Below are 17873 nucleotides of genomic sequence, written 5' to 3' on the forward strand. Positions count from 1 at the left end.
GGAGGTAGGTATGGGAAAGAGAGAGTTCATACTTTCAAGACTGTAACTGAGAATTTGCCTAAAACAATTCACTGAGCAGCAACCACACAAATCCTTCAGGGTCACAGACACTCAAGCACATACAATGTTCCTTGGAAGCATGTGCAAGGTCTCTGGAGCCTGGAGGGTGAGGATCCAACACTCACTTTGTATCCTGCTGCTGCTTGCTGGGACCCCACTGTGGAAGATCTAAAGGCTCCTAAACATACTGTACCTTCTGCCCTTGGTCATGACTTCCTGAATTTACTTCCTATTTTCTGGAAGAGAAACTACAAGAAAAACATTTAAAGTGGAGAGGCCCAATTAGAGAATCAGAAGCTAGATCCAGGAGTGAGGGGGAGTAGAGAAGATGGGCAGAAAGGGCTGTGTTGAGAACCCCATCAGATTCAGGACAAGGATATTCCTCTGGGTGGAGGTGAGATGAGGGACACCAGTAACATCAGTGAAGAGGACTCTTCAGAACAGAGCAGGGCTGGGATACACTTAGGAGAAACAATACTGACCTCTAAGGTTAGTGACTAGAATGGAAACCCTGAGGAGCAGAAACCATGTTAAATGCATCTTTGTAATTATTTTCTTGAGGAGAAAGATGGTGGCTGGGAGGAAGGAGAATTGTGTTTTTTACAGAAGGGGGAAGATGATGAAAAATCCCGGATAAGGTAGAGGCATATAAAATAGCTTGCTTTCTATTTACGTTGACCACTGTATAGGTGATTTTCCAAATTAATGTTGTGGGTTGGTAGCTGAAGGCAAGTGTGCCCTCCTCTATTTTTCTTTTCCCCTTACTGTGGCTTCCCGCTAAAGAAGGAGTAGAGACAAATTATATTCTAAAAGGCCTGGTGTAAAGATACCTACAATCGTTGACCTTGGGAAGGCCAAGGTCTCTGAGGGGCAGCTGAGCTGCATGCAGGATGGGAAATAATAGAAAAGAATGTACCACAGGATATTTTTACTTCCACCAATTTATATTTTTCTAACTAATAATAAACATGTTACTTTTATAATTGTCGAAAATTAAGTTTATTTCTGTAGTTCACACCCTATACCGTTAGTTTCTAGGAAACCTAAATAAACATAATGTAAACTTCATATTCATGTGTTTTTAGTAGGGGGTGCGGGGATGTTTTCCGAGAAAGTATGAGTGAATGGAAACATAATACAGGAAATACTCCCTTGTAGGTTATGTTTACATAATTCTACAAAAACTTGGGGAGAAATCATCTAGGGGTAAGAGTTCCTGAGAACTTCTGGAGAAAAATGGTAACATTCTCTACCGGCGAGAGGACTGAGTGGCAGGAGACGCTCTTTCGGTGAGGAGAGGAAATACCTGGCAGCCTGCAGAGAGGGCCTTGGCAGGTAGGAAAGGTGGCCGCGGTCTTCGGGGACCTAGGGCGGAGCAGGAAACGGCGGCGCCGGTGTGGGAGGCGGAGCCGCGGGCACTGGCTCAGGTGGAGATGAGCCTGAGTACCTGCTAGCTGCCCGGCACCGGCCCTCCCGCCGCGGCGACGAGCGAGGGGAAAGCGGAGGGATTCCCGCAGAAGTGCTGCGTCCTGGGCGGCAGCTGATGAAGAGAGTGCCCCAGAGCGCCAGAGCTGAAAGGGGTTAGAGAGGGCCCGGCATGGGCCTCGAGTTACCTGCACCTTGGCTCCTGCTCTTCACCTGGCTCCCAAAAGGTGAGCGCCTGGGCCCAAGGAGACTGGAAGCCATTGTTGCCTGCCTTGCAGAGCTGGCCACAGGCAGGGCAGCGCAGGCCTGGGCCGCGCTTCGCTGGTACTTGGCACGGGCGCCAGGCGGTGCGGGGACTGGATAGTTTCACCCGTGGGAACCGGTTGTTTTCCTCTCTTACTATCCCAGGCCCTTCAGAAACAGGTGCAACTAAGGAAAAAAAACAAAACAAAAACAAAACAAAACAAAAAAACCACCTCTGGGCTGCCCCTCCTGCAGTCATTAGGCACTTAGTCTCTACTGCTGAACTGATAGACGCGGCCACACCACTTTAACAATTCCTAATTACTTTTTGCTTTCATCTGATACTTGCTTTTAGGTTTTGGATATGATGACAACTCTATGGGCTCAGAAATGCATTTATTTCACTCCTGGGAGATTATAGTGTGTCCTTAATTATATAATGGATGTTAATTATGATACAGAATCTATTTTATAGGACCACAACATTTAGCTCTTTGCTAACCATCTTCAGGGTCACTTGTATACTTTTTTGCTATTCACCCGCCTTCCTAACTTCCTCCTTGCTTAATATCACCCCCTCAAGTGTCCACCTAACCATCACACCTTCGACTTTAACTTCCATGGCAAGCCCCTCTCTGCTTTGGAAAGCATGGTTTTGTGTGTCTCAGTTTCTATCTCCTGGGAATGTGACAGAAATGTGTATCTGCATGAATAAAACCTGGTAGCAAAGGGTAGCAGAATGAAGGCATTTCAGCCCTTTTCAGTGAGGATGTAGGTGTGATCTTGCAAACCAGAACCTATTGTTGCACTTTAGATTTCTGTCCTGTTTTATTTTGTTTTATGTTTTTCTCCCTCCCTTTTGGGAATAACTGCCCTCTTACCTTTGTCAGTGGGAGGTCAGCTCAATTTGCCCACAGACCAATTTGAGTCTTGTATTTTTGTGAAAAGATATAATGTGAAAGTACAGGCAGAATTCCATTTTTACAAGCTCACTAGGACATTAAAATCACTCTGATGTTATGAAAATTCATTCAGACAAGATTCTACAATAACTTAAGCTTAATTAAGCCACGGGAGGGAGGATTGCAAAAGGGTAGAACAACTAGAAAATTGGTATCCCTAAGGTCCTCTAGCTTACTACATTTTCTGCAGGATGTAGGGCCTACAAATTATCTGAAACTGACAAGACTACATGTTGGACACCTATGATACACAAGAAAATGAACCAAACCTCCCCTAAATCAAAGTGCCTGAAATTCCACCAGGGCAGTCAGCAGCTTGGACTATGAAAGCAAATTCATAAAAATCCCACAGTTTTGCACAGTTTTCTCTTTGATGCCTTGTGTGTTCAGCACAAAGTCCACAGCAGCTAGAGATTTCTAAATTTGCTTGCGCTGCCTTTTTAGGAAAACAGAGGTCTACCACCACCTCTGCCCCAGGGTACCCCATTCCCAGAGTGCTCCTGAGCTGAAAGGAGCCAGGGAGTGGACAGCATAGACTTTGTAGTCAGCAGTTGTCCAGGTCAATAGGATAAGAAAAGAAGCCTTAGAGACGAAAAATCGCGGTAGGGTATAAACCCCAATCCTTAGATCACCAGCATAATGTTTTAAAAGCTATTTGGTTTTCATAAAGAATATTGAACAATTAACATTTTTCAAATACAGTGATGGTAACCAAAGGGTATATTTTTCTAGTAAGCAAATTGCCGAATGAACCAGGACTTCAGAAAGTGGAGCACCAGGTGTTTATGAACTAGCCATGCAGTGTGAGCAACCAGGATATTAAGTAAAGTAATAGAGACTGCTGTATTTGCCTGACATTTTTTAAATGCATGACATGTTTTATTGGATTGGCCAAAAGGTTCATTTAGTTTTTGCTGTACTATAGCTCTAGTAGTGCTTAGTTGTCTTCAAGTTCATTTGAAAGATTTTGTTAGATTGTATTGTTACAGCTGTCATATCAGCATGCATTAAAAAAAAAAACATCAAAATTGGTGAATATTTGTGCAGCCATTTTAATATTGAGGATGGAAGAAAATGCACAACATTTTCAGCATATTCTTTATTATTTCAAGAAAGATAAAAATGCAAGTGAAACGCAAAAAAAGTTTTGTGCAGTGTATGGAGAAGGTGCTATGACTGATCATACTTGTCAAAAACGGTTTGCAAAGTTTCTTGGTGCTATTGACATTTTGGCCAAATGGTTCTTTGCTGTGGGTCTGTCTTATGTATTGGAAGATATTTAGCAGCATCCCTGGCCCACTAGAAGCCAATAGCAGGAGATAGTGGACATATTCAAAATATCCAAATCAATAAAATTATTGGTGAAAATAAAAAATGTGTCTCTTATTTTATGGAATAAAACAAATGGATTTCTTGGTCAACCCAATAGAACCAGAGAATGCTAAATGTGAAAAAGACCTAAGTGTACATCTAATCTCACCTTTATTTCATAGGTAAGAAGTTGAGATTTCAACTGTTTTGACTCCAACACTTTGAAGGGGAAGTAGCTCTTAACAAGCATATTCAATGAATATGTGCAGGAAATGTAAATAAAGCTGCATTCAACTATTTTAATATGCATGTGGGTTTTGCATCCATGATGTTGGTCAACTTACTGAACTGCTAAAAACCTCCAGTAAACTGGGATGACTATAGTACATATCTCATAAGGTTTTTTGTGAGGATTAAATTAAATGAAGATTTTTAAGGCACTTAATACAGTCCCTGGAATAAAGTGAGAGCTTAATAAATGTCCGCCATGATGACCATGGTAGTTATGATTTAGACCCAAGTAGGATTTGATAAAGCTAACTTTAAAGATACAATTTAGGCTTCTCCATGCCTCCTTCACCTGCAGGTAAGAAACTGCAGTTAATAGGTGATTGTCAGGTTGTATTTCAGAATCTGCCTCTTACTAGGTCTAACTTTGAATGAATCTCCCTTCATCCAGGCAAAATTCCTGACAAGCCCTTTTTCTACCCCACTCCCTTTCCTCCCACCAAAAGGCCAACTCTTGTTAAGTGGGTTAAGATCAAGCACAATGTCGACAGCATGGTCATCACTCAGGAAATACTGGGTCCCTCCCTACTGCCCTTGCTTCTTTATTTTTAAACCAAACTTAGCAAAACGTCTCTAAGATCAGACTGGTGAAGACCTGCTTCCTCTCTCATTCCCAGTAGCTACCAAAGCAGTGTTTTTCAAACTTTTTTTTCACAGCTCCCAGTAAGAAACACCATTTACATTGTGACATGTAAACAAACACATGTAAGATTTATAAAATAGAAACAAAACGTTCATACATACACTCAAACCCCATTACTATGGTGGGTAAAACAATAACAAATTAACCTCAAATATTATGTTAATAACATTTAAGTTCATAGATAATACTCTCCAAATTAACAGTACTAAATAGAAAAATCCAGTAAGTTAATTTTCTCAAGATCCACTGCAAATAAGAACTTTGGAAACCTCCACACTAGAGTGTCTTCATTTTGGTCCACCAACTTGTTTTCTTCTGTTTCTAGAGAGGAGTCAACCCAATCCTCTGATTTGCATCCAAGCTTCTGCAATTGCAAAGTGTAGGCCGGTAGTGAAATGATGTCAGATTTGGGTACTCGCTAGTTGATGTGGCTTGGGGGCCCTGAGGTCAGGGAGTCCTGGGAAGTTACCATAGTCCCTGTGCTCTCAGCTGTGAAGAGATCAGTTGTCAGAGGTTTTTGGTGGTGTTTTTGTTGTGTTTTTTTTTTTGGCATTTTATCACACAAGTAGTACTTGCTTCTTAAAACAAAACGTTAAGATAAGGCTAAAGTATGTACCTGCAGCCCTTTGTATTATTGGTTAACATTTCTGGTTATGTTCCTCCAACCTCAAAGTTTATTCCTGAAATGAAAATTCAGTTTTTTCTTCAAATTGTAAAATGGTGAGTCATTTTTGCTTTTGTGAAAAATAATTTAAGATCATAGAGTGATGTTAACTTATGAATCTACACAGCTGTCAATGTGTAATATTATTCTGTGGGAAATCAAGCAGCTGAATCAGACAAGATTCTTAGCCTCTAGAACTTGTTATTTTTAATGAGTTGTGTGAATGAAGGTTAGGGTCATACTCAAGACTTAATGTCATTTTGATCCCTGATGTAGTAGATGGTAAAGTGGAGCATCTTAGGGTGAGGGGTCTACGGGAGGTGGATGGGAGGCTGCCCACTCAACAGCTCCCTTGTTTCCATGGAACCCCCTGAAATATCTCCCCAGAATCCCAGTGCTCTGCTGGACATAAGTAGAAGTCACTCCCAGTCCTTGTCTTCTCCTTCTGGCCAGTCTTACAGACGAGGAAATCTGTGTTCAGGGAAATCACACATCCCAGAGTGACACAATGAAGTTCGTTTTATACCTGAGACCAGAACCCTGGTAACCACTTATAGTCCATTGCCCTTTTATCTGTTTCATGCCAGTGGAGTGGGTTTGTTTTGTCTAATTGAATCCTGGGATGCAGAAATAGAAATAGTTGCATCCTGGATGTCTAACTAAATGTAACTTATTAAACATCTTGCTCCAACAACAACGCAGTAGAATGAGATGCCAGGTAATTAATGTTACCATTGACATCCTGGGTTTTCTTCAGCTTAATACTTTATTTCCTTATTTGAAGTTGTTGGGAGAGAAATAGAACTGTATGTTTTAAAAATTGGGAAGACTCTGATCATGTCACCTTTCTCTAGTCCTTAATTCTCTATCTTCTGATGTGTAAATCTTAGGGTAAGGTAGGGTCAAAGGCAAGCAGATTTGACACTTTTTTCATTTCCCAAATTCAGTTAATCACCAAATTCAATTGCTTAATCCCAGAATCTGCCCCTTCTTTTTTATTCTAGGTAACAAACCTCACACTGGCCTACCTTAAGCATCTTGACAGCCTCCTTGCCTCTAAACTTGCTACCTCTCTGTCTAGTTGCAACATTCTTCTACCCAGATAATAGGCTAATTTACCTGGGTTAATCTTTCCTACCTTCATTTTAATTCTCCAAGAACCTCCACGAGGTCCCCATTGCTTGTAAGAGTGGATTAAATCTCTTTGTATGTAATTCAAGGCTCACTCATTCTCTGAGGGGGTTACCCTATCCCACAGAGTGCCCCCAGCCACTGTGAGTGAAGAAATAAGTCGTTCCAGACACTCTGGGTCTGCCAGGAAAAGAGGGTGGTGATTCCCTCTAGTGGGGAATGCCCGAGCCCTTCTCTTGAAGTGGCTTTTATTGAGAACGAAATGTGTGCAGGGGTATACAGCATGCATGCAAAGCCTATCAATCTACCTCAAAAAGGCTAAGATAATAAATTGAAGAAATACAGAGGTTTGTCTTAAATCGAGGTCTGTCAGACAAGTAGGCACCAGATGCTCATTAAGGCAGTTTTTGGGGCTCAGGAATTATCTCCTTACAGTGAAGGCAAACACCTAGTTTTTCCTTATCAGGGCAGTGCGAAGCAGAGCAAGCTTCAACAAATACAATGCACTCTTTAGGCCAGATCTCCCATGGAAACCCTCCGTGCTATGTCTATCTGGTCGAGACTTATAGGCCACTTTCAAGGCCTGGCTCTCACAGGGCGACAGTTCCCAATTCCACACAAAGTAGTCCCCAACAACTCTCACCTCACTAACTTGGGCAGCCTTGTCCCCACTAGGATGGCATGCTCTTGTACTTCCTCTTCCCCCAACATATACCCTTGTTCCTTGCTTTTTATCTGAACATACTGTAAATGGTTAACTTTATTTATTTTTTGTACTTTTAGAGCACTTAAAATTTGTTCCAAGCAGTTTGCCCTGTGTCATATGAAATTTATTTGTTCTTTTACTCAACAAATGCAGTGGAATGAGATTCTGGGTTATCAACCAGCAGATGTGCTGGTAAACAAAAGCAGACAAGGCCCTGGCCCCATGGTACTTAAAGCCTAAAGGAAATACAAGCAAAGGTAGAAATACAACTGTGGTAGGAACCATAAGAAAGAGGTATAAGGGACCACACCAACATATAATAGATGGCTTTTGCTCATTCAGGAGGCCCTCCCCAAAGAAGTGATGCTTGAGTTGAGAGCTGAGGAATCATCATTTCAGACTAAAGGGAGAGCTTGTGCAAGGCTGCTAGAAAGGAGATCAGTGAGTATGAGAGAAGGGACAAATGTTAGTGACTGAGTGGAGGAAGTCACAGGGCATATGAGGGAAATGAGGTCAGAGGGGTGGGTAGGACCACATATGCGTGGCTTCATGCCTCAAGGTAGGAGGCTTCCTGTTTATCCTAAGGATAGTGTTCAGCTTTGGGAGATTTTTAAAGAGCAGGAGTTGGGAGACCGATGGCAGTGTGGAATCCACATGGCTGAAAACCAGAGTATGTGCAGGTCCCAGTACAGCTTAGGCAGTGTCCAGGCTGGAAGTGATGGTATCATGTACTAGGGTGGGAGTAAAGATGGACAAACAGATCAAGAGAATCCATAAATACTTAGGAAGTAAATAAAACCAATTTGATAATAAATCGTATATGGGGAGTGAGGGAGAAAGAGACGTCAAGGATGATTCCTAGTTTTCAGTGCTGCCCATTCACTGAGATGGGAAATATCAAAGAGGCCCAGGTTTGTACGGAATGATGTTGATTTAGATTTGGGGCTTGATTTAGAATTTGGGACAATTAAGAAGAGCTACCAGGAATATTTGGATTCGTGTGCCTCTCTTGTCCTTTATTGTACAGTAGTGAGATTTGATATCCAAATCTCTATCAGTTTCTGAACAACCTTTTATAAAGCTTAGTCATAAAGTACTTTGTTTCTGTGCTTACTTGTTGATTGTTGACTTTCCCACCCAGAGTGTAAGTTCTGATAGTGCAGAGGCATCGTCTCCCTTACGTGCTACCGTGCCCCCATCATCTAGAGTGGTGCCTGGCTCATAGTAGGCATTCAATAAATTAAGTGAATGAGTGGCCTCTGAAGACCCAGGGGACACAGAGATTTGTCATTCTGGTGAGACCCAAATTTGCATATACTCTGAGATTAGCATGTGGGGACATGGATGAGTCACTGATTTGATCGACAGACTTTGGGAAACTCCGAGGCTCTGCCTCTCAACCAGGCTTTGTCTTCTACCCCTTAAAGGAATAGCAAGGTCAAACCACCTGAGTGGCTATTTTTTCATCTTGTAAATTATCAAAAATTTTTACAGATTGATAAATTCCCTCATTGGAAAGATTGTGGTGAAACATGGCACTGTTACACTTTTGATGGGAATACATGTATAACTTTCTTTCCTGAAGTTTATATTAAAATATAAAAGCCTTATTTCCTTTTACCCAGCAATCTCATTTTAAGAAACATCCTACTGGAAGGCATACATGTGAAGAGATACTTTATCTAAAAACAGTCATTTTAACAATTTATGTCAGCATCATTTGTAATAGTGATAAATTGGAAGCAAACTAAATGCCTATTATTAGGAAAATGGGTAAATAACTATTGTTCAACCATGTAGTGAATTTTTAGGCAGGCCCTAAAATAATTAGACCTATAGAATATAATGATATACCATTAGTTTGAAGAAACCAAAGTTGTAAGTGAATATACATAATATGATTTTTTTTTTTAAGAGCAGCATAGGAAAAGCTGTGGAGGTATATACACCAAGTCATAAACTGTGGTACCTCTGGGGAGTAGAATGAATGGTGAGCAAGGAGGAAGTTTTTGCCTTATACCCTTCTTTATTGTTGGAAGTTTCTTATTATTTATTTTATATTACAAAAAAGTAAAAAAGCATTTTTATACAAAGTAGTTAAAATAAATCTGTGAATGTGCCTTACAGTAAATATCCCTTAAGGTTAAACTTCCACCATTAGAAAAACTTACTTAGAAGGCAGTTGGTACACAGGAATAAGTGTAGGCTTTGGAATTTTAGAGATGTAAATTTAAATCTAGCTTTGCTACTTTCTAGCCCTGTGACCTTAAATCAGTTACTTAATATCTCTGTGGATTTTCTTCACCTGTGAAATTGAGATAAAAATAAAGCTTATCTCATGGGATTTTTGCAAAAGTTAAATGAGATACCATGTAATAAAGCACCCAACACCATTATCTAATAGCATGTTAGTGCCCAGTATATGTCACTTTCCTCCCCAGGGTAGCCAGCCACGTGTTTCAGTGCCACCCCAAGCCTAGCACTGTTGAGCTGCACAAGCCAGACCTTTGTTAAATCTGTAATATGTAGACATAATTCCTTCCCTGCCTCAACTCCCTCCTAACTCTCTGGATCCCTTCTTGTCTGTACTCATTGCCAGTCACTCTTCCCCTTTATTTCTCTCATGTTTGCACTGGTATCTAAGGAAATATAATAAGTACTGATGGCAAATATACTTGAGGAGATAGCTCGCTCAGAGATAAACTCTGATAGGATAAAACCTGTGTACTTTTTGTTAACATGCTTACTGGAGCAGAGGCGCCTGAGTACCTGAAACACACTCAGGAATCAAGACCTTCCACCAGCATCGGCACGAGGCCACGGCCCTTGTGAGGAAAGATCATACTCTCCCTCCCTGGCTACCATCCCCTTGGAGGGAGGACCCTCCCTATGGAAAGGAGGGGAAATACCATCTAATGTTCTGAAAATAGTTCTTAGGAAAGGGGAAGGAAGGAAAGGAGGGAGGGAGGGAAAATATCTTTGTTCCTATGTCCCTATGCTGTATGGATAATACATTCTAGAAACTGTAAAACGTCTTGCCCAATATGATTGTAGACAGGGAAGACAATGAAAAATAAATGTACAAAGATACGCATGTATTCAGGAACACATAGCATTTAATTGTAAAGATACTCTTCTTTTTTGGTATGTTTTTCTTCCATTTTAATGTCAGATGGTAGTCCCCACTCTGCACGGCAGCCTTGTTTTGGAAAGTACCTCATGGCGGGAAACAGAGAATCCCCTTCCCCTTCCCTCCTTCCCATGAGCTCTAGTACCTCATCTGAAGTTACCTTTCCATCCTTAAATGACAGGACTCCCTTTCTTCCTCTTTCACAGAGGAGGCAGATTGTGAATGGGTTTGCCAGAGTATAAAATGACACAGCTTTAAAAGCACTAACTTCATTTTGCAAAGAGAAGACAGTAGTGATAGTTTACATTTGCATCATTTTAATTCTTTCAGAATACTTTTACATGATAGTCTCAGTTGATCTCAATATTTTAAGGTAGGCAAGATGCATATAGTTGATACAAATAATAGCTAATAGTTTATTGAGTGCCTGGTATGTGTCAGGCTCTTTGCTAAATGCTGGACATTTCTCTCATTTAATCTTCATTATTATCCTATCAGGCCAATGTTAGTATCATCCCAATTTTGTGTGTAAAGAAACAACTGGAGTTTGGAAATACCTTGTCAGTTCCTCTAGCTGGTGGGGAGTGAAGGTAGAATCTGAACTCAGGAAGACAGTCTCTAGAATTAAGTTTTCAAGGGCAAAATGATAGAGACCGCTAGGAAAGAGGTAGCAGTGAATTGGGGATAAGGAGATGCCACAGGAAGAAGGAAATGTAAGAATAAAAAGATAATTTACAAATCTGAAAACTTGAAGTACTAAGTTTAAAAGAGCAATGATGTTGGGGTGGAGGTTAGCGGGTGGAGGGATTGAGCAAAGAGGAAAACGGACTCATGGACGTGGACAACAGTGTCGGGACTGCTGGGGGGAAGGGGGTGTAAGAGGACTAAATGATAATGGAAAAGAATACAATAAAGATTAAATTTTAAAAAAAACAAACAACAAGAGCAATGATGCAATCTACAAACGGGGCATTTATCTTTTTGAATCTGTTCATATTTTCAGCCCCGATCTTGCTGCTTTTGGCCTCTTCTTGAAAACCCCTATCTGCTTAGTAGTGTGCGTGCCCAATGTGGTCAGTTTTACAGAGAAGTTACAGCATGGGAAAGAAAGATGGGAAGTTTTGCCTTTGAGATGGATTTGCTACTTCCTTTGTCTTCTTCCTAATCTGAAAAATCCTCCTGCATTTATAGAGTCCGGTGCCTGACTTCGACTTAGAAGGTTAAAACCTGCCTGCTTGGGAAAGATTGGGTTTGGGTTAAGAAATAAAAATAAAAAGATTGAATTTTGGTGTCAGCAAGCCCTAAATTCAAATCCTGAGGTTGAGAGGACTTAGTTTATTGTCTGAACTTTTGCCCACGTGGATGAGAAGGGCTGATCCCACCCTAGGGGGTTTGTGAGGATTAAAGACAATGTATGCAACCGTAGATGCTGAGATCCAGGGCAACAACCTAGAAGAAGAGAGAAGGGTTTGCTGGTTGCTCAGTTACCTTTTATCCTGGGACTCTTCCCTATTTTACATGTGAGGGTGGTGGGGGCTGAGGACATGTTGTGGGGGAAGGTCTGAGAGCTATGCACGGTGCTATGGGACTGCCAGACCCCTGGAAGGATTGTGAGTGAGCTCAATGTGGTCAAAACATCTGGAAACCTGGCATATTTTAAGGCTTGAAATTCACTTAAGGGGTGAAATTGAAGAGAGGATAAAAGGCAGTATAGCCAGTGTTGATGTTGGGGAAAGGTGCATTCTCTGACCCCAGGTGTCCTTTGCCCATAATAAAAGCATTCATGGAAGAGGAGCTGAATGAGGATTTGATAATGAAGGTGATCACCCTGTTCTCCTGACTCAGAGTGTCAGATTCAGCAATCTTCAGAGCTACTCCAGAGCAACTTCTGGCTCCAACCGAGCTCATTCCTCTGACTCCCGGCAAGCCCCACTCCTTCCCCAAATGTTTCACCTCTATACAAATAATGTTGAGTAGGGTCTTCTTGATAAACTGCTTTTTATGTTGAATGATCGTTCAGTAAAATAAAGAACATGTAGGTTATTAATTATAGTATCAGAGTGACAGTGGACAATTGTATATTAATTATTGTTCACATAACCTGGACCCATGTTCCAGTTGTTTGCAAGCCAATGAATACCAAACATGCCCCTTTACTTAAAAAGTGGCCAGGCAGAGTGGTAAGAGCACTGCTCAGGGGACAAATCTGGAATCATTTTTTTAAATGAATTGATTTTTTCAAATACATTTGTCTCTGCCTACCCCCACCACTTTCTCTTGTGGAATCATATTTTCTTAGAAAATAAATGACCACAGACAAGTCATGTTTTCCAGTCTCAGATTCGCTGCCTATGAAATGGGCACATTCTCTCTTCCCAGGGATCATATTTAGTGTGTAAAAGAAAATATTTGAAAGTGCTACGTGAAGCTAGGGTCTTATTTAGACTGCAAATCAGTGTTTCTCCCCCTTATTCCAATCCATTTGTGTTACTATACAAAAGAAACTAGTGTTGACAAATTCATCGTAAGAATCTTACCTATAGCTCCTTGTGTTCAGTTAAAGCTATGTTGGGCAAGAGCTCCAAAGTCCATTTCAGGTCAGTACTGGGAAAGAAAAAGTGAGGGTGGGGAAGCAAAAATAAAAAAAGCAGGTTACGACAGAATCCATATTAGGCTTGAGATGCTAGTCACTGGCTCTTCTGTCCTGATTGGATTGGTTTCCAGGAATCCTACAGCTGATATGGACAGCAGCTCTTTATCCCCAAACCACTGAAGGCTTGTTTTCGAAATGATATTCTTTTTTCACTAACAGCTGAATAAGGAAGTCATCCATCTTCCTAAAAACACCACTGTCACCCTATAACTGTTCTTCAGAAAAGCCCTCAGTGATTATCTATTAACTAGAAATAGGCATTGGAGTGTGGTGTACTCCATCTCCCCACCTTCCGGTCACCAATACCAGGACCACCTTATTTATCCCCTGTCTCCCATAAAGCCAGAGCTGTCGGCTAGGTTGGTTCCCTCCAGGTTCCCCAAGTTACCGCCCCTTCCTGATCAGGGGCTTTGCTCATCTTCCATCCTGACATGATGAGTTTCTCTGCCTTCTCTTTCTCATGTGTAATCTTTATCCTATCTGAGTCTCAGGGTCTAGTTTAAATCTCTTCCTTCATCAAGTCTCCCCCACCCACAGGTCTCCCCTACACTTCTGCAGACCCTCTCTCCAGCACAGCTGTCATGGGCACATCCTCATTTACAGCCCAGCCCTGGAGATGGCTCGGGTCATTTCTGGGCGCCAGAGTCCTGAGCAGCACTCTGCTCTCTCCATGGACGTGAGAAAAGCGGGTGCAGGTGTCCATCGAAAGCCTCAGCAGGCCATCTTATGTGGGCTGTGCCCAGAAGGTGAGGCAGGAGCCAGAACCAATGACTTGGGCTCTTAAGACAGGCTCACCCAACTGCTCTGTAATGGGTGTCTATGTTTCTTTTGTTTGTGGAAGCAACTCAGTTAAAGTCAGCTCCACCTGAGAACTCCAGCTTGAACCTCTTTCTCCTTTGCTCTTTTAATAAAGAGGGAAAAAGACGCGTACACTGACGCTAACCCTAACATGGTAGTGTGTGTGTGCCAGGCACTGAGCCAAGCACTGGATGTGGACTATTTCATTGAATTCTTACAAGGACCTGATGAGGTTAGTACCAATACAATCTCCATTTACAGTTGAGGAAACACAAATTCACTGAGAATAAATAATTTGCCCAATGTCTAAGTAGTAAAGTTTGATTCGAACCAAGTCATATCTGAGTCCAAAGCATATGTTGTTTTTTTCTTAATCTAGTCTACACCAGTATTTCTCAAAGTATGGTTCCCATCGCAGTAGCATCAACATCTCCTGAAAATTTATTAGAAATCTAAGTCCTTGGGCCCCACCCAAGTCCTACTGAATCAGAAACTCCTGTTGACATCGACCTGGGCTGTCTCAAGTCTTCCTGGTGGTGGATGCTCAAGTTTGACTGCTCCTGCTCTACACTAACCCTCCCGTGAGAAGATCCCCTATAACCCAGCCTAGAAACCATATTGACATAGGAACATTACAAGGTGCCAATTATGTGTGGCCCTCTGACTGTGCTAAAGCCCCATTTGACATTTCTGTGCCACCTGGTTCCTCATCAAGGCAGAACTGTAGTATATCTGTATCTTCGGAAGGTAGGAGGGGGGAGACTTAATTCTTTCAAGTCTTTCTTGATAAAAATGTGTCACAGTCTGATCTTTTTTTATTGCATTTGCTTTATGCTTATGTTGACCTGTGCTGCCAATATCCACTGGTTAATGTATTTTTGGTCATTCACTCTATCATTTATTCAACAAACAGTTTTTGGTGCCAAGGAGGTGACAGGCACAATAAGAGGTGCTTGTGTTTGAAGAGTGAGTTAGAGACAAAAACCAGTCAGCTTTCTCAGAGCCTATAGTAAACTTGACAACAGCAAGAAGTATGAAAATTCCTCCTTAAGGTAAGATGAGGCACTTTGGGAAAACAAAGGGAGGCCCCTTTCCCAGATTTGCAGTCAGGGAAGGCTTCTTGAGGAGGGGAGGGTGCAGCTGAAGACATGAGGAATAGATAGTAATCAGTCTAGTGAAGGGAGTGGAATGGTGTCCAGTGATAGGGAAGAGTGCTCCACCCAAGAGACCCGCATGCAGCAAGACTTAGAAAAGAGAGCAATCCCAGGATGGAAAGGACTGAAGCACGTTCAGAGTGACCAAGCTCTGCGTGTAAGGTAGGGCATGAAGGGAGATGAGGCAGCAGAGAAAGGCTGAAGGCAGACCTCACCAGCTCTATAGGCTTTGTTTTAAGTGTGGAGTTTATCCTTAGGTATATGGGAAAACATTTTTAAAGGAAAGTGGTGTGAAAAAATACGTACATTAACAAGGTCACTCTGGTACAAATATGGCCTTATTTTAATACAGTTTCTTTATTATTGTTGTATGTGTTACCACCATTGATAGACTGATGGACCGAGAGCTCCCTGGGAGTTGTCCACTGTCTTCCCCATTGTCTGGGCAGTATTTTACCCAGTCCGAGTAAGAACTCAGGCTCCTCCTGTGAGCTCCCAAGCAGTCAGGCAGTGTGTGTGTTCATTTGCATAACCTTTGTTACCCCACAAACAGAAGTAGGTCACCTCCCAGAGATCTGGTCTGCCTGTAGCATTGTCTCCTGCTTTTGGCTTCAGGGTGCCTGTCCTTGTTGGTGACGGTCCAGCACACAGAGCGCTATGTCACCCTGTTTGCCTCCGTCGTCCTCAAATGTGACTACACCACCTCTGCCCAGCTCCAGGACGTGGTAGTGACTTGGCGCTTCAAGTCCTTCTGCAAGGATCCCATCTTTGACTACTACTCTGCGTGTGAGTGCCCTCCCCTCTGGCTCTGCCCGGGTCCCTGTCTGAAGTATTGCTGTTATGGTATAGGAATTATTTAGGATCACAAATCCTCGTAAGTAGAAGAAGCCCCAAAGATCACTTAATCTAGTCTCCTCATCTTATAAATAAGAAAACTGAGCCCAGGCAGATGATATAACTTATTGAAGGTCACATACTATTTTATTTATTTACAAATCTATGTCCCACCTTGTTCTAAAAAGATTTAAAGCAGCTCAGGCATCAAGTAAAAGGCAGAGTAAGTTCTGCCTCCTAGTCCATGCCAGCACACTGAGATGGGGATGCAGATCTGCCTGCGATCACCCCCACCCTTAGAATGCTGACAAGAAGATTCCTATACCTCTCAGGATGCATGAGGAATGATCATTTGTGAACATTGAGCCCACTGCCATGTTCAACTCTATGGCCAGCCTTCCTGGTAGATAGTCATTCCTCTACTGACTAACCACTCACTGTTGCAGAGCTCATTGCCCATCCCCCCACCCCACCACGGGGAGCACATTTTTTGTTTGACATTTCTGAGATGCAAAACTCCCCCTATGTTTAGCCAAATCATATCTCTAAGTAACAGTTGCCCTGCTCATGTCAGTTCTGGTGTCTTCTTAGCTGCCCACCCTGCCTCTCTCAGGGAACAAAGGAACCTAGATACCCACTGTCATCCCAGGAAAATTAATCTTGTGGAAATTTTGGGAAAAGAAGTGAACACCCTGCTTGTAGGCAGGAAGTGAGCTTCCTGAGATGAAAAAAAGGAGGGCAAGGCATCAACTTTACTTCTTTTAGTCCTACTAATGTCTCACAATATAAACCCCAAAACCTAACTGTCTGAGCTACCCACGGAGTCTGATGTCCCCACAAAAAACCCCTCCCTCCCTAAATTGTGGCACTGTTTCCTGGGGATTCCTTTTAAAATGCCTGGGTTAAGTGGGGAGGAAGGAGAGACAAGGGTAGTAGATGTTTGCCCCAGCAGATTTAACAGCTCTCAAACCTTGTACTATAAGGGCAGATGGATGAACCCTGGGGGAGCAGAGTCCGGGAACAAGACGTGGGAAGTTGGGTTGGGAGACAAGGGGATGCAGCCAGGATTTGGAAATGGTGGCCTATTGGATGGGTCTGGAGTCTCACAGCTCAAGGTGTATCTCATTGGTATCACTTGGGAGCTCATTAGAAATGCAGAATTTCTGCTTCTCACTCCAGGCCTAAAGAATCAGAATTTTCATGTTTAACAAAACTCCCTGGGGATACAGAGGCTCACAGTAAGGGCACCATTCTTCCTGAGAATTCCCCACTGCTGTGTGACTTGGGTGTGTCCTCTTTCCTCAGCATACCAGGCAGCTTTGTCCCTGGGCCAAGACCCTTCCAATGACTGCAATGACAGCCAGCGGGAGGTTCGCATCGTGGCCCAGAGGCGGGGTCAGAATGAGCCTGTGCTGGGGGTAGATTACCGGCAGCGCAAGATCACCATCCAGAACCGTGAGTGGGGGGATGGGGGGATGGGGGGTGGGGGCGGCAGGGCACTGAGGATGGCAGAGGTGCAAACACCAGGCTGAGTCATTGTGGGGATTTCCCTTTTTCTCCGCTGCCTGGCGACCTCCTTGGTCCCTGCTATTGTTTGAGTAAAAAGCCAGATATACAGAATGTGCTGCATCATCTGAAGTCACTTCCCTGGAAGTTGGTCTCTGGATGAGCTTTGGCTAAAGGTCTGGGAGTGGATGGTTTCCTTTGCTTCCCTGAGATTCGGGGCTAAGGTGTGGATGAGGCTCCTTTGATCCTTTCTATGAATTGCTCTCAGAGCCTCCTGGAACCCAGGCTCCTGAGTTTCCCTCTGGTCATGCCTGTTACATGTATCTAAGGAAACAGAGACTTCCAAGTACTTGACCACCTTGAGT

The 17873-nt window shown here is 42.7% G+C and overlaps 1 protein-coding gene across 1 annotated transcript in view; it reads left to right on the forward strand.

The window, feature by feature from the left end:
* Positions 1-1507: 1507 nt before the first annotated feature.
* Positions 1508-17873, forward strand: part of ILDR1 (immunoglobulin like domain containing receptor 1) — a 34863-nt gene continuing 18497 nt past the window's right edge. The window contains exons 1-3 of the mRNA XM_054574974.1: positions 1508-1712; positions 15784-15954; positions 17308-17457. Coding sequence (XP_054430949.1) covers positions 1658-1712; positions 15784-15954; positions 17308-17457 — 376 coding nt within the window. The 5' untranslated portion in view covers positions 1508-1657. The remainder of the gene's footprint in view (positions 1713-15783; positions 15955-17307; positions 17458-17873) is intronic.

Source organism: Pteronotus mesoamericanus, unplaced genomic scaffold (genome assembly GCF_021234165.1).
Source record: "Pteronotus mesoamericanus isolate MK-2021 breed Mesoamerican mustached bat unplaced genomic scaffold, CSHL_Meso_final contig_27, whole genome shotgun sequence".
NCBI classification, from domain to species: domain Eukaryota; kingdom Metazoa; phylum Chordata; class Mammalia; order Chiroptera; family Mormoopidae; genus Pteronotus; species Pteronotus mesoamericanus.